Source organism: Myodes glareolus, chromosome 16 (assembly GCF_982192425.1).
Source record: "Myodes glareolus chromosome 16, mMyoGla1.1, whole genome shotgun sequence".
NCBI lineage: Eukaryota > Metazoa > Chordata > Mammalia > Rodentia > Cricetidae > Myodes > Myodes glareolus.
The window spans coordinates 18,511,981-18,528,956 of record NC_142041.1 but is presented as its reverse complement, the minus strand read 5'-3'; the positions used below and the strand labels follow the sequence as shown (position 1 = coordinate 18,528,956).

At 45.0% G+C, this 16,976-nt stretch overlaps 1 protein-coding gene across 5 annotated transcripts in view; it reads left to right on the top strand.

Annotated features, from left to right (window-relative positions):
* Window positions 1-16,976, top strand: part of Palm2akap2 (PALM2 and AKAP2 fusion) — a 459,281-nt gene that overhangs the window by 257,982 nt on the left and 184,323 nt on the right. For all 5 annotated transcript variants that reach the window (XM_048420463.3, XM_085677115.2, XM_085677116.2 and 2 more), the window contains one exon: window positions 33-54. In XM_048420463.3, coding sequence (XP_048276420.3) covers window positions 33-54 — 22 coding nt within the window. The remainder of the gene's footprint in view (window positions 1-32; window positions 55-16,976) is intronic.

The following is a 16,976-nucleotide window of genomic DNA, read 5'->3' as shown; positions in this document are numbered from 1 at the left end:
AGTGACACTCTGTCCTGCTTTTGTCTCCACAGAGTTTCTCCACGGCTGATGGAGGTAAGTGCTCTCTGCCCTGGCTGTACACAGATGCTTCCCTCCTGGTCCATTGAGCAGGTCTCATGCATACAGGCTCACCAGGAGACAGATGTGATGTGGCCCTTCCCAAGGGCATCCCAGGCGAGGACGCCAAGAGGTCCACATTGCCATCGCTACCGCCTCTGCTTCTTGACTTGATACTTCTCTTAGTACATTGGCCAGTTGTTGTGGACCCCCCCTCCCCAGATTAAGTCTCCCTAAAGACTTGCTGTCTGGACTTTTCTTGAAAAGGGTTGGCAAAAGAACATGCTGGAGTCAGAACTAAGTTTCTTACGGGAACCAACTCATCCTCACAAGTCGCTAAGTCTCCAGGTCACATGAGAGGTGATTTGGTGTTTAGAGAACCCTTCTAAGGCCTCTGGAACTTTCTTTGGAAAGGATAGAGGACCTCTTTTCCTCCATCCTCCTAGGCCAGCAGAGTCTCTCTAACCTCCAGGGAAACTGGATGAGGCAGAATTTCCCTCCCTCCCGTGACATCTGACCCTGAGCCCTGGAGAGTGGACATAGGACTCTCATACCCCTGCTCCCAGCCAGCCAGAAGGAACAGGTCCTTCTCCTGCCCCCTCCTCTGCCTCCCTGAGCTGTGGGATGAACTTGGGACTGTCCTCTGGGCCTCACCGTATCCCCTGACCTCAGCTACAAACTCAAAGTTGCTGTTTTTGTCTTGGCCCTCACGAGATGGGCTTTGAAATGCAAGGGCACCTGGGAGCATCAGCTGCTACCTGCTTCTCATGCGGCTCTCACACAGTTGGCCTCTAGCTCAGGAAGAGGATCAGGGGGCAGAGGGCTTGGCATCAGACCGTTTCCCATTGTCACTGAGGGGGAAAAAATGGAGGATCGTTTCTTAAAACATGATGATGTATAATGTATTTCTTCTGAATCGGCCACAGACCAGATATTTGCAGGTAGGACAGTTCTGTCTGGTACTAAAAATAGGCAAAAAATAAAACAGCAGAGACGATATCATGCACCCCATCCCCCAGCAAGTAAAAGACCTGGATTTGAGCTCCCTCGTAGGTGATCTTTGAGAAAACACCAGTGAAACCCTCTGTTCTCAGAACCTGAGGCAAGGGACACACCAGCAGGAACTCTGGGAGAAAAGGACCAACCACATTTCTAGGAGAGAAACCCAGCCCCCTAGGTTGTGGCTCAACTGGGGCACAGATGAAGGGGGTGGCCCCGGGCACGTGGGAGCGCTACACAGAGACCAGCAGAGTTCACGTATCAGGGAGGTAGAATCGCTGAGCCTGGCACGAACCTGCAGACACTTGGATCTGCTGAAGTCATGTTCTCTCATGCTGTGCCCCTTCCCAGTTCCTTGTACTCCATCCTCTAACCAGGACCTTGCTTGAATTTTTCTCTGATAGTCAGGGAAGGGAAGGGATTTCTCTGGACCCTGCAAACACTCCCAAAGGCAGGAGGCAGCCTGGCAAAAGACTTTGGAAGCCTCAAGATGGGTGAACACAGGCTTAGAAGGCTATGATTCTCAGGAATCCTGGGGAGGTATTTCTGTGGTTTTCCCTGTCACCCTGCCTTGTGACTCCTGACCTCTGTGTTGGTGACTTCTCCATCAGTTGTGCCTACCAGCAAAGGAAAATGTCTGAGAAAGGGCACACATGCTAATAAGAATATGATCCATGCCAAGGTCATTTTATGATCTGAAAATAAAACCCCAAATGCATCCTACTTGGGGAACATTGAGTGGTCTATTTTCAAATTCTTCCTTTCAAAGATTCTAAGTTGATGAGACCCTCTAAGAGTCAATCAACTGTCGTTATTAAGGCTTAGTAAGAAATTATTCTAGAACAATGATACTGAAAGAAAAACCTCAGTTCCAATGGCAGAGACACGCTGGCCACAGAATCTATTTCTAGCTTGGACTATATGAACTGTGTAGATGCCGGAGAGTGTCAGTTCCAGCCTTCTCTACCTAAGAGTGCTCAGGAGGAAGGTGGGTGCATATGTGTGCATGTGTGCATATCTGTGTATATATGCGTGTGTTTGCAGACACACACACACACACAATGGCTCTTCTTTGGGTACCTCCTGCGTATGATCCCATATATATTAGAGGAAGTGGTAATACTGCTGAGTCTTTGATGGCGTTTGATGTCATGGCAGCCCTGTTCATCAAGAACGGTTCATTCTGCAATTTCCTGATGAAGCTATAATGCGTTCCTCCGCTATCTAAATAGCATTGTTACCTACCAGAGCCTTCGCTGTTTTATGTGAGTAGAAACTGCATATGGTGTATGCTTTCTGTGTGATAAATACCAGGACCAAAAAAATCAATTTCAACTTCGAGGAAGAGAGGAAGATTGTGAGTCAGCTCACAATCCGAGGTTACCGTCCATCGTAGTAAGGAAGTCAAGGTCACATTGCACCCATAGTCAAGAGTAGAGAGAAGTGGCTATGTGTCTACATAGTGGGGTTCAATCGCCTCTCTTCATTGACACAGTCCAGGATTCCTTCCCTAGGAGATGGCACCACCCACAGTGTTCAAGTCTCCCTATACCAGTTAACACGAGACAATCTCCCAAGGGGCTGGAGAGACTGGTCAGCATCTAAGCGTACTTGTTGCTCTTGCAAATGACCCAGGTTCAGTTCCCAACACCCACAATGTGCCCTCCAATTCCAGGGAATCCAATAGTCTCTTCTGAATTCTGAGGGCATCAGACATGGATGTGATACACATGATACACACAGGAAAAACACTCATCTTCAAAAATTAAAATAAATCTTAAAAAAATTAAGGCAATTCCCCACAGATGTGCCTATATGTCAACCCAATCTAGAAAAACCCCTCATTGAGATGGTTTTCCCAGCTGATTCTAGATTATATCAAGTTGACAGTTAAGGTAGCCAGCATAGTATATATCTACAGTATATCTCTAATGTGAAGCCTTGGCCAAAACAAAAAAAGGAACATGTACATTCTGGGCCTGTCCCAGTCTTGCTGTTGGATGCTGATCTTAGATTCCTGTCCTGGCCAGTCTATGGTGTCCTGGAGCCACACCAAAACTTCCAAACCGTCATTGGGAAATCTCAATATTCGGTTGCCTATTAAGACGTATTTCAAGAGTTCTCAGCGGGGCTGCACCTCTAGTTATAGCTACACGTGTTCTTCATAATGACTACAGTGTTTTAGCCGGGCTGGAACAAAGATGCACTCTGAATTTCTGCCCCTTGTGTGATGTGCTTTATCTTCTCTGACAGAAGAGAGAAAAAGAGACCCCTGATGTTAATAGAAAAAGGACACCTTAGTGACTCAGGCCAGCTAAAGGCCATTTGCTATTCTGTGTGCTGTGTTTTTACAGACCTCCTGGCTACGTAACAAATACGGTTTAGTACTTCCTTCCTTCTCCTCCTCTTCCTCCTCCTCCTTTCCTTCTTCCTCTTCTTCTTTTGTTTTTTTTTTCTTTATGGGGGAGGTGTGTTTTGTTTTGTTTTGTTTTAAGACAGGATCTTTCTACCTAGTCCTGACTGGAGCTTACTCTGTAGACCGGGCTGGCCTCAAACTCACAGAGACCCACCTTCCTCTGCCTTCTGAGCTCTGGGATTAAAGGTGTGCACTACCACACTTGACCTAAGGTTTGCACTTAAGGACACAGTGAGGAGGCTACTCTGGTCTCCCTATGACATCTCCCTCTCTCTCCCTTGTCTCCTAGAAGAAGTCATGTAGCCCCCAGCCCTCTGAGAGTTGTGGTCATTGGGCCTGCATCTGACACACATTAGACAAGGTGCTTTCGTCACCCTTTCACATCTGTCCAGGGGCAACCTCCTAGAGTACAATAAGATATAAGTCCTGAGCTACAGGCTCTTTCAGTAGCTCACTCTCATGTCTATATGTGGCGTTTGCTCCCAGTTTCTAAAATGTTCACCCTAGCAACGCTATGCTTAGCATAGAATGTACTAGACACGTGTGTGCTCAATCTCTGAGGTCTTACTTGGTCTATTTAACAGCTTAAACCTCCATTTGGATGCAAAAGATCACACTTGTGGAGGCCCCTCCCATTCCAGAGGTGTATGGAAGTCTTTGGTGAAACTCAGAAGGTCTGCAAGGCAGATCCAGCCATCTTCCCTCTCCTCAGTTGCTCTAGTACCTGATAGCTCTGCCATCTTTTCATGAACTGCCGTTGTCAAAAGGCTCCCAGCCCCTCCAGACTGACTAATGTCAAGCTGTTGCTGTCGCTGGCCCTGCCTTGTGCTTGCCTGGGGCACACATCCTCCCATACCTCCCCACAGTGAGAGCCGAGAGGCAGCTGCAGTCTCCGAGTTCCGGAGTAATAGAAGCTCAAGGTTAGAGAAAAATATTCAACGTTGGTATGGCTACGTAGCCCCCGGCTCAAATCCAGACCCGTCTTTAGGGATTCCCCTCCAGGCAGCTTCATAACCGCTTCCCAGCTGACTTCCTTCCTGTAGCAAAAGGATTTTCAGATCTGTCTTTCCTGCGCGGGATCCAGAGCCTGTGCAGCTGGGGAAAGAGAAGAAAATGCGAACCTTGCTCCGGTCTAGCGTCTTCTCACCTCGTGTTTATGTCGTGTTCCTTGTATTGTTTGGCTTGGGGGGTTGTTTGGGACAGTCTGAGACTAGCCCTGGCTGGGCTCGAATTCTACACACAGTGGGATGACCTCAAACTTGTGACAATCCTCCTGCCTCTGTCTCCTGAATCCTGAGATTACAGGCATGCACTACCATATCTGTCTGGGGTTTTGTTGTTGCTCTTCTTGTCTTAAGACATGGTATTACTCTGTAGCCTGGGCTGGCTTGAGACTTGGTATGTAGCCCAGGCTGGCCTGAACTCGTCATTGTCCTTCTGTTTAACCTCCCAGATGTGAGGATGACAGGTATAAGACACCTTATCTTTATTGTGTCCTGTTTTTCTTATCCCACGTGGTTGATGTGGAAAAATAAATCCATTGTCTTAGAGAAATTCCACCTTTGCCCTTAGACCACGATGGTTCATTATCAGTACATCCTGCACTGTTCGGACTCATATATGAGTCAGTGCATGGCCCGGTTGCCATGGAGTAAAACTGATCCTAGTCCAGTGTCTGTTTATAGGTCTTTCCAGGGTAAAGGCTAAAAAGGGTGGGGGAGTAAGAAAAAAGATCTGCCAGAACTAAAGCAACGTGAGAGGTGTCAGCAGGGTACAGAGCTAGAGAGATGACTCAGTGGCTGTGAGCACAAGCTCGGCAATCATGAGGACTAAATTCCAGACCCCAGCCCCAGCATAGGGGTGCCTGTGATCCCATCTCCAAGGGGTGATAGAAACAGAAAGATTGCTGGGGTTTGCTAGCCCCCAACCTAGCCGAGAAAATACAAGCCCCCAGGTTCATGGAGAGACCTTGCCTCAAAAGAATAAATGGAGAGTGGTAGGGGAGACACCTCCCAGTCCTCTTCCGGCCTCTCTGGGTGCATGCATGCACACACACAAACACACACGTCTATACACTCAAGGCACACATATATGTTTTTTTTTATTAGGTAGGTGTGAGACGTGAAACAGGTAAAGGGCTGATGGGGGCCCAAAGTGGGAGGAGCTAGGGCTTCCGTCCCCGGTCCTGAGTAAACTGTGGGCTATAAGCCACAGGACAGAATAGAAGAGAGACTGCAGGTGAATAGCAGCACAGATTCTGGTGGGGGCATGTTGAGGACACAGGGGATAGTTCCATGCCACTACGACTGGGTGATTATTGTTCCAAGATCCTCAGGCTTAACCACGATGCACAAAAGAAGTAGCGTCACACAGAGCCTAGCTACCCAGCATCTTCCTTCTTTGCTTTCCTGTTTCTCTCTGGGAGACTCCCAGTTCTTTTTGTCTGGCCCCACGACTTTCCTTGCCTTAACCTTAGCATACCTGCCAGTGTTCACCCCCTTCAGGTTTTTCCTCCTAAGTGGACTCGTCAAGGCGTTCATCCAAGTGCAGCTGATGGTCTCCCTCCTTAGCCCAGTGACACACGCTCTGCTGAGCCAGCAGTGAGTTCACTTGTCGGTGTTATTTAGAACCTCAGCCTGAAGTAGCAAATGATGGGATGAATCCTGGAGTTTGCTCTCGTGTGTGTAAACAGTGGTCTTCTGAATGAATATATCTCCGAAAGCTACTTGACCTCCCCCCTCCCCCGCTTCCCTTACTTTTATGCTTTATTAATACAATCGGGGACTACATAAACTATAAATCTCTGTTTCTAAACCTTTATATTGATTTAATATAGATTACTGTGCTGTATAGTCTCTTTTTGTCAATAAACAGTGGATTGACTAAGCTAAAAACATATTAAATATATTGGTCACTCTTTCTTATATGTGAAGAAATTATGCTTTGGAAATAGCATCATTTAAAAATCTTCAGAATAAATTGCCTTCCAACTCACTCAGAAATTCCCTTCCACTATGACCTGGCATTCTGCTTTGCTTTAGTTCTAGATTTTACCATGAGCGATCTTTATATCTATACTACAAATGAGCTGATTTAACTTACTTAATACATTTATTTATTTAGTGGGGTGGGCCTGGAGTCATAGTGCTCACTTGGAGGTCAGACACTTTAGTCTCTCCTTTCATTGTAATGGGACGTGCGGACCAAACCGAGTTCATTAAGCTATGTGACCATCACTCTTGCCTGGGAATTGAACTCAGGACCTTTGGAAGAGCAGGCAGTGCTCTTAACCACTGAGCCACCTCTCCAGCCCCTTAACTTACTTAATAATATACATCGTGTACACACTTGGTGCTGGCGTAGCTCCCAGGGAAGTCGTGTTGAGCAGAGAGCAGTCTGTCTTTTCACTGCGTTTCCTCGCCGAATAGGACAGGAAAGACAGTTAAGAATCACAGGAAATGTACTTAGACTAGAGTACTGAAGTACTGTGCTGTAGTAAAAAAAACGCAGATGTTCTTAACCTGGAAGGCATAGCTTTATCCCGGGAGCGATGGGGAGGAGGGGTAGTGCTTAGGATGTGTAGGAAGTCACACGTAGAGCGGATTGCACAGGGGTGAGCCTAGAGGCACACAGGAACAGATGCTAGACTTTTGTGTTTTTGGAAGGTGATGACGGTAGCCGAGGAGGGCATAAAGTATCAGAGAGAGAGAAAAATAAAAACAAATGATAGTGTTAACAATCTGGAAAAGAAAGCAAGGGGGAAAGTCAGAGCAAACCCTTGCAGGCATTTATGTTTGTTGTTTGGGAATCATCAGGCAGTGAATTCTAAAGAAATGATCTAAACCAAGACAATAAACAGCCATGTATGTGATACTGTTTTTTATAATTTTAAAATTAATTTGTGCATTTAATTTTTTTGCCAAAAGAAGGCCACAACATAATAGACTAGCCATAGTCCCACATAGTGTACTTAGTATCTAGTGACGAAAATGAGTCAGATTCTGTTATTGTACAGTAGGAGCACAGTAACTGATTAAAAAAATTCTTTCACTGGACATTGGTGGCACATGCCTTTAGTCTCAGCACTCAGGAGGTTGAGGCAGGTGATCTCTGTGAGTTCGAGGCCAGCCTGGTCTACAGAGCATGTTCCAGGATAGGCTCCAAAGGAGGAGGAGGAGGAGGAAAGGAGCGAAAGACAAACTTCACTTTCATTTTAAAAAGTTTTAAAAAAAGAAAAGAAAAATGAGGGATTAAGATCACTAGCTGCTCTTCCAGAGAACCTGCAATTCCCAGCACCCACATCTGTCTGTAACTCCAGTTCTAGGGCTCTAATACCAGCACATAGACATACATGCACGCAAAACACCGAGGTACATAAAAAGAAAAAAAGAAAAAATATTTTTAAAAAGGAAAGGAAAAAAGAACTGGGCAGTGGTGGCACACAGATCTCAGCACTCAGGAGACAGAGGCAGGTAGAGCTCTGAGTTTGAGGCCAGCTTGGTCTACAGACCAAGTTCCAGGGCAGCCAAGGTTGTACAGAGAAACCTTGTCTTAAAATATAACTAATTGATTAATTTAAAATTTCATGTATGTATGTATATGTGTGTATACATAAATATATACACAGAGAGATAAATTCAAAATTTTTCTGAAAACTAGGTTTTGGCAGTAGGGGACAGAGTCTGTCTTTAAAGGATGGGGGTTCCTTTTGGTAGTATCAGAGGGATGAAAACACCCAGTGGAGCAAGGTGCTCAACAGTAGCCACTGTTACTTTTTTTCTGCCGGAGGGTGTCAGTATATCAGACTTGTCTAGCATGTACAAGGCCCTGGATTCAGCCCCAGTATGGCAGAGGGAACAAAGAGTAACTCGGTGTGGTAAGAAGAGAAGGGGGACCTGCTGTTCTATGCACATCTCAGTGGGTGTCCCGTGTTTGCTCCGCACTGAGTTCATCATGCCTGTAGTAACTGGGCCGCCTTTGCTTCCTTCCACCATCTGGACTCATTGTCCTAGGTTCTGAAGCTTTCTGATGACTTGCCATACACAGACACTCTTGGGACTTGAGCTCTCTGGCCAGGATCCCTCCTGCCTCAGCTACTCTGCCGACTTCCAGCCACTGGGCTAACGCTCGCTTGATTTTGTTACCGCTGATCCTCTTGTCCGTTATGTAGGGCAAGCAAGCTGCTGTCCGGGCAGTGAACCAGTGCTAAGCCTCCCAACACTGTGTCTGTTGTATTCCCTGTTTTCTGCTCCCAAATGCAGTAAGCTCGGCTTCCTCTCAGCTCCCTGACCTGCCAATCTGGTCGCCCACAGCAGATCCATCACCAGGGCAGGAAGGGGCCTGCAGAGAGGCTGGTAAGTTCCCAAACCCTTTAGCTTTGACTCCAGGACTGTCCGGGGGCTTTTGCTCTTTGGAGCTTTGTTTGCGAGATAGGTTCCCTGGTGTCCTCACGCAGAGAGACTCTTCCTAGCCCGCTCTCAGATGATGTGGCACAGACAGTGGCCACACAAGGCAGGCCCTGGCCCCATAGGTAGCTGAGGACTAGTAGGAGAGAGCTATAAAGAAACCACAGGACACTGTCTCTCCAGCTTTGCTGGAAAGGGGACATATTCTTCTAGTATCTGTGGTCGCTGCACCTCGCTCTGCACTTAAGGTGAATCTGTTGTGTGCACTGTGTCTCCAGACTTTTTGATTTTCCTCACTGATGTTGTAGATCCTGAAGAGGCTGTGCTTGAGGCTGGGGGGAAAGGGTTTTCAAAGCTTATGAACCTCTCGCAAGAATCTTTTGAGAATTGAGCTCTTCCTATAATATGACTATGTACCCCTCAGTCTTCACTTTTCTGGAGTTCTTAGATATTGGGGGTATTTAGGGGTGAGCAGACAATTAAAGAATGCGTGCTTCTTGCTAATGTTTCTGACAGTGGGCCGCTGTACAGACTCTGTGTTTGTGAGTGTAGAATATGAAGAGCCACATTCAGAGCTATGCCCCAGAGACGAGAATACGAGGGTGCAAACAGTAGATCTCCCCTCCAACCCCTTTGTTTTGCTCCTGGTCAGGGTGGAGGAAGGAACAAGTAGCCCTGAGTCACAGTTAGTGGCAGTACAGGTGAACTCAAATATGAACACTGGGTTTTGGTTTATCTACTCGAGGTAAACTCACATTTAAAATAAGTCTCATAATAAAATAGTTAATAAAACAAAATCATCATGGGCTTTTAGACCAGAATAAACCTTATGTAGGTCAACCTGAATATTTTTTGAAGCCAAATACCTCCTTATTTTAATAAAAGGCAAAATTAAAAGCTAATCATTGACCTAGGTGGCATATCCATGGACTAAATTTCAATGTCTAGTAGACATCTCTCAACACTTCCTTACGCTTTGTTTTTACAAGAATTCTGAAGCCTGCTGGGTCTGTAAGTGGCATTTGGCCATACCCAGAACAGGTCCCCATCCCTGGATCTAGAGGAGGATTAAGCTGGAACCTGAAGCTTGTTGCTCTTCTATGAAGATACATTAGCAGTCTTGGGGACTCTTCCAAGTGACCAGGGTGTTTGTCCAAGGTCAACTGGGGAATAGATGTTGAAAAGTCATGTCTTCCTATCTGTTACTACAGATTTGGTGCTGATGGATCCTGGCAATTTGAGGCAAGAAGCTTTTCTGATCTTCCCTTAAAAGGACATGAAGTATGATCCCACTGAAGGGTCGGTCAGTCCTTAGATGGGATGTGTGTGTGAGAATTCATGTCAAAAGGTAGAAATGGAGGCTGAGAGTGGTGGTACCCTCCCTTAATCCCAGCACTCCAGAGACAGAGGCAGAAGGATTCCTTTGGGTTTGAGGCCAGCCTGGGCTGCATAGTGAGTTCCAGAACAGCCAGGACTATGTAGCGAGTATCTTAAAGACAGAGTGGGGAGTAGGGAAGGAGGGAGGGAGGGATTAGGGCAGTGTTGATAACCAAGCAACGTAAAGTATAAAGTTCAACGGTAATGCACCCATGCAATTGAAGCCACATGTAAGACTACACCTTCTCTTACAATTTGATACCCTTCCAATTTGAGGAGACCACAAATGCATAGTGACATATTTTCAGAAGTATAATATGATCAGAGCCTTTTAGAAAGTAAATTTACATCCACATTTATTAGCTGTGGGTGTATTTGCCTACAAGTGCAGCTCCCGGAGGAATCCGATGTCTTGTGATTAGTCGGTCTGCCAAGCTGTTTCTGGACCGGGCTGTTGCTCGTCAGTTACGGTTTACAGTGACTGCACAGGGTGTTCAGCATACTCAGTGGCAGCATCTGTCACTAGAGTTCTCCTAGGCACAGCCCATCTTGCTTCGGATTGTCCTCTCAGAAATTCGTACAACCCAGTCTATTTGAGCATCTCTATTGAGTGTTATTACCCACGTTCTGATTGTTCAGAGTTTGGAAGGCTTGGGATTCTGTCGAAATGAAATGTGTTTAGAAACACTGACTTTTCAGAATTATGAGGCTCTGTCCCAGCCCCTGTCTAAACAAACTCTGGAGCCCTCAAAACCACAGTTCTATCCCTTAGTGAGCGGAGCTTAACTTCCATCCAAGAAGCCCATTCCACCTCCAGTTGGTTCTCTTAGAAAACTTCCCCTGATAGAACTATCATTTTTCTACCTCCTCTTTCACCTTTTGGTCCTTGTTCTGCACCTGATGCTCCTTTATGACACCACACAGTCTCTTGGTTGCTTTAACAAAACTTCTACCAACCTCCCCTCACTCCCCCAAACCCACCTCACCTTGTCTCCGGTCTTCTAAACATTCAATACTCAGAGCCCTCCAGGACACTCTGGGGTAGACCAAGATTCTCTCTCAAAGTGTGATGCTATTGGCTGTGGTCCCAGTGTGTGGGTCGCCATTGCCTTTCAGCTTTCCTGTTCAAAGTAAAGCCTCAGTGCTGTTATTACAGGGGACCCCACTCAGCATCATGGTCAGTTCCATGACAGGCAATGTGTCTGAATGCTTTTATCGGAAACATGTCATCTGTTCCCCGCAATCGCATCCGTGCGTTTCACATAGAAGAGCCTTCAGAATGCTCTTGTTTGGGTGGGTACACATGTGTGCACAGCTGTGGCAAGAAGGCAGACATCTAGTCACGTGTCTTCAGTCATTCTCGGTGTTGTTTTTGTATTTTTTTTTTTGACATGGTTTCTTGCAAAATCTAGTAGTCATTAATTCAGCTAGACGGACTGATTCACAAACCTCAGAGATCCTCCTGCCTCAGTGTCCCCAGCACTAGGATCAGAGGCACAACACTGCTGTTCCTACTTTTTAAGGTTAATTCCAGGGATCCAAACTTGGGTCCTCGTGCTTGTGAAACTGCCACTTTACTCACCGAGCCACTTCCCCAGCCCTCACTTGGCGCTTTTATTTCTTCCTCTCAAAAGAGAAAAATAAGAAGGAGCTATGTGTCTGTCTGCCCTTTGTCAATCTGACATGTCCACTAACCGTTCCTCTTGGCAAATCATCTCCCTCGAGTGTTGAGTTTTCCAGAGCCGCAGCAGGAAGGAGAGAAGAGAACGGTGTCATGATTTGACCACTAGGCCTCTAGTATTCTTTCTCATTCCCAACCCAGAAGCCTTGGTGTTTGCTTGTCATGTTTCTGCATCAGATTTAAATCGAGGGTTTAATGGTTGTGAAAGCAGAAAAACTCTTTTCTCTGTTGTTACGGGTTTTGTAGTTCTTGATTATGGCACCTCACAACCTTGCTTTTCTTCATGGTTTATTTCCACCTCAGCTATGAAAGGCAGGCCTTAGTTTTCTTTATTTTAGGGATAAAAGCATTAGAGGTTGCAGCCAAAGTCAGGGCACTGAGGTTACATGCACCATTGAAGATCTCTTGGTTCTTGGCAACCTTAAATCAACATCCACGGATATCATCAGTCATCGAGATCTGATGACTGTCCCCACACCCAGAGCACATGCTTCCATCTGTCCCCAGAAACACATCTTTGTAATCTACACATACTTTATCTTCAATGTTAGCTCATCTTTCCAGAGACTTTGAATTAAAACAAAAATGAGCTTACACTGATCGTTTTTTTGTGATGGTTCCATACTAGCACATGGTGGCCTCTGTTTTGAAAACTGTCTCTGAGTTAAGTTATCCTGAGCATTACCCTCCTACAGAATCTAGTATCTCCCCTTTCTAAAAATCAAAATTCTGAGTGCCAGCCTCCAGCATCAGAATTCTTGAGGTAAAGCCATTGGAGAAGGGAATTGAGACCCTGTGTTCAAAACTTAGAGCAGCCATAGTCCCAGGTGTTGGATGACTTTCAAGACTTGATACACTGGAGCCCTGTGGTTCCTCCACAGTGTGCTTCTTGGAACTATTCAGCCTGACTTGCTTTTCTTAACCAGAAAGAGCAAAACCAGAGATTAAAAAAAAAAACAAACCTTGATTTGTCTTTGTTACCCATCAACATCACACATCTGTTAATATCTATTTATTTTAATTGTTTGAGCTATTTTAATTGATATAGAATAATTGTGTATACTTATGGACTAAAAGGAGATAATTCAGGATAGATATTAAATATGTAATAATCAAATCAGGAATATTAATATTTTCATCCTTCTATAAACATTGACTTTTTTTCATTGACCTTTGAATTCCTTCCTTCCATTACTTCATAAAAGACAACAAATTGTTGTAGACTGTCATTTGCATTATGTGCTTGCTAATTACGCGTTTAACTATTTACATGTCGCTATTAAGTTCTAAACACTGACTGCTGTGGAATACTAAGGTCTTTTGGGAAAACAATTGGGTTAAGAAACACTTTTCATTCCTGGTTTTGGAGTAACAGACTGACCTTTGAGATGAGAAGGAAAAGCCACTCTGAATTAACTCTCTCATTTTTATCACTGATATCACAGTGGTCAATCTCACATGCTCAACCTCAAGAGAAGGTATGAACATAACCATATGCTCAAAGGGTTATGCACATATATGTGCACATATAGGTTTATTTGCTCAGTAAGAGCCATGTGCATGACTTGCCTGTGAGAGGTGACAATGCTGGCTACTAGGGAATCAACAAGATGGCCCCAGCTCAGCATCCTCCACTGGGAGTGACTGTAATGATATACCCACTGCTGCTCTCTTGTGCATTCCACATATCACTAGCTCGTGAGCCACCCAGGCTCCACCAACACTGTGCAAATGAGGACTGGTGAGGCCCAAAGATGGGTGTGAACTGGGACCGTGTTCAGATACACTGTCTTTCTGTATCCTTGGGCACCTCCCACCAAACTGGCGAATGGCAGCAAGGCATGTGTTTCTACGTACACATGAACCTCGGCCACTCCCCCGCATCTTCTGTGACCTCTGAGAGACAAAGGAAGTAAGCTAGGAGTTCAAGCCTGAATCAAGGGGGTTGCACCATGATGGAATTTTCCATCCTCTTGGGTCGCAGTCTTGTTTGTGTGTTTGGGCTGATTCTGAAGTGGGACCCTGCTGGTTGTGCCTCCTCTTTCTTGTGTCAGGTGCTCTTATTCTGTTATAGGCAACTCCTTTCGCAAGCAAACCAACCAAAATGAAACAAAAAAATCCCCCAAAATTCACAAGTAACCCCATGACTCAAGTGGTGGGGGGAGAAGGATGGCAAGTTTGAGGCAAACAGGGTCTGCATAGCAAGACCCTGTCTCAAAAAACAAAACAAAACAGAACAAAACAAAACAAAACAAAAAACCTGGGACTGAACCTATAACCCAGTGATGGAGCACACGCGTAGCATGCATAGGCCTTGGGTTCAATCCCAACACTGGCAGAAACGGGAAATGGGGTTAAAACTGAAGTGATTGCATCCTGCTGGCTCATCGCTGCCATCATTCAGTTTGTTGTGTGACTGTTTGAGAACGAAAGCAAAATATGAATCTCACTCATTAAAAGCACCAAGGTAAGCATTCTTCCCTTCTGCGTAGTTTTCTGGGAGATTAACTGACATTTCCATGTTATCATTCAAGAGGACTAAGCATTGCCTTTGATTGTCTTTGATCAGGTCTGAGACTCTCAGTCAGTCCTCCTAGGTACCCTTTACCAAAGAAGAGTAAATGCAGAGAGAAATTGGGACCACATCCCCAATGAATCACTAAAAAAAGAAAGAAAAAAGTCTCTGTGCTTCTTTTTGAAGCTTCCTTTTTACCTAGAAGAATAAAGTACTTGTGTAATATTGTATTTTATAACACAAACCTAAGTCATAACATACTTAAAAGTATTCTGTGCTCAATTCTAGAAATATTGAACTGACCGTGTACAATACGTACTTATAAATATGCATATACATACACCCATAATAGAACTCTGGTCACATGTGGTTCTGTCTCCATGTCGTGTCACATTTAATAACATTTAAAATGACACACAAGAAATAAAAAGGAATCCAGAGGCCAGTGTGGTGGTTCATGCCTGTAATTCCAGTACTCCATAGGGTGAGGCTGGAAAGCGAACTTGAAGCCAGCTTGAGCATCACATGGATATTGACAAAGGCATTTGAGGTTGGCTCTCCTACCTGCTGGCTAAGTCCCTCCTCCACTCAGCAGGAGCTCTCGGGTTCCATCATCTGCTTTTCTCTCTCTCCACTACTCCAGCTTCATCATCACCTCTCTGCACCCCACCCAGATGTTGCCTTCTCTGCCACTGAATTCTCTCTTCCTTCTGCCGTGGACCCACATCACCTTTCCAGAGGAGAACTGCTCACTCCCACCCCATCCTCATCCCATCCCTGCCACCCTCTAGTTCTGGGAACAGGCAGAGGTGAAAGGAGGCGGAGTGCAGAGTGATGGGGAAGGAGCAATGATGGGGAAGGAGCAATGATGGGGAAGGAGCAATGATGGGGAAGGAGCAATGATGAACCAACTAGGCGGGTTTTCTGGGCAAAGAGATGGACACCTCAAAATATCCCCGTGTTAATTGTCTGTATTCTGTCACACCAACATAGAAATATTTTGCTCCATGTTCTGTACTGATGACAGGTTAATATATCATATTGCTCACATGTCATTGGAAGTTTGGGAGATAATTCAATATTCTACCTACCACCGTCAATCATTATGTTAATAGTGGTAAAATATATCTTAATCCAAATATGAATTCTTACTTTAATTTGTATTACAAATTTAAAAAAAACAAGCTTTGGAGTTCATATACAATCGTAAATAACCGTTTTCTTTTTCTGATTACATGCTGTATGGAAAAATCAGGAAATCACTGAGATAAATATCATTTTTATATCACAGCCTTTGTGTGTGAACCTGTGTACCCCTGTCACAAATAATGGTTGGCTTCCCATAGTGTCACTTGAAAAAAATCATTTTCTATGTGCCAAGCAACATGGATGTCGTGATAAGAAGTCATTGGGTTTTCCTTCTGAATGGTTAGCTCAGTGTCCACCTTGAACAGACTATATCTTAGCATGCAGGCAGCTGGAACAATATTATCGCTGATTTCTTAAACTGTGGCAAGCATTAATTGTGAACCTTTCTTTGGTGTTTTATTATACAAAATGTTTGTGACTGGTGAAGACCATTTAGTTACATTTACTTGTTCAATGTGTATATCAGGTTCCTTCTATAGAAAAGGTTCTGGGGTAGGAGCTGGCAGTGGAAGATCACACAAAGATGATAGGCAAGGAACTAAAAAAAAATCCATGAACCTGATAAATCATCCCTAGAAATACTAATGATGGTGCACACTACAGTCTGAGCACGTGGGGAGATTTGGGGTTCAGAGCCACTCTGGACTATATAATCACACCGCTGGGTAGAAATTGTCCAGTGTCCTCAGAAGAGTTTAGAAAGCGTCTAGGAGTCTTAAGAAGAATGGGGTGACTTAGAGATGGGAGGTTCGAAGAAGAATCCGGGAGAAGGGGCTGGGTTTATCTTGACATTGGTGACTGTGTCGTATGTGGACTTGTATGTAGAAAGTGCAAAGGATTTTGCAGGTGGGAATCTTAAAATCAGAAACTACTTAGGTATAGGATGGAGCGATTTGGCTCAATGTGAGAGGAAAGGAGAGAGAGGATTTGACAGCTGAAAAAAGCAACTAGGATCTTCTTACCAGCTGGTAGATAATCAGAAAAGGGCAGGGGTTCAAGCATTGACAAGCAGGTATATGAGGCTCTAGACGATTATTGGATTATTGGAGGAGAACTAGGAAAAGCAGGTTAGTCTGGGCAGTGTTCTGAACATAATGTGAGGGTTACAGTGGTCAGCGTGTATGGAAAGCAAGACAGACCGTGAAATGAGGAGGAAGGAAGGGTGGGGACAGATTCAGACAGGAGCTGGATGCTGAGCCAGGGAGTTGGTGCTTCACACACACAGGCAAGAATAACGTTTCTGAGAAGAAAAATTTAGACAAGTGGAGCGTGACTACAGGCTCAGCAGACTTCTGAAGTAAATGGCCTACTCGTAAACATTTCAGATTCTGTGATCCACATAGTCCCTGTTAGCAATCCCTCCCTCTGGTATGTCCT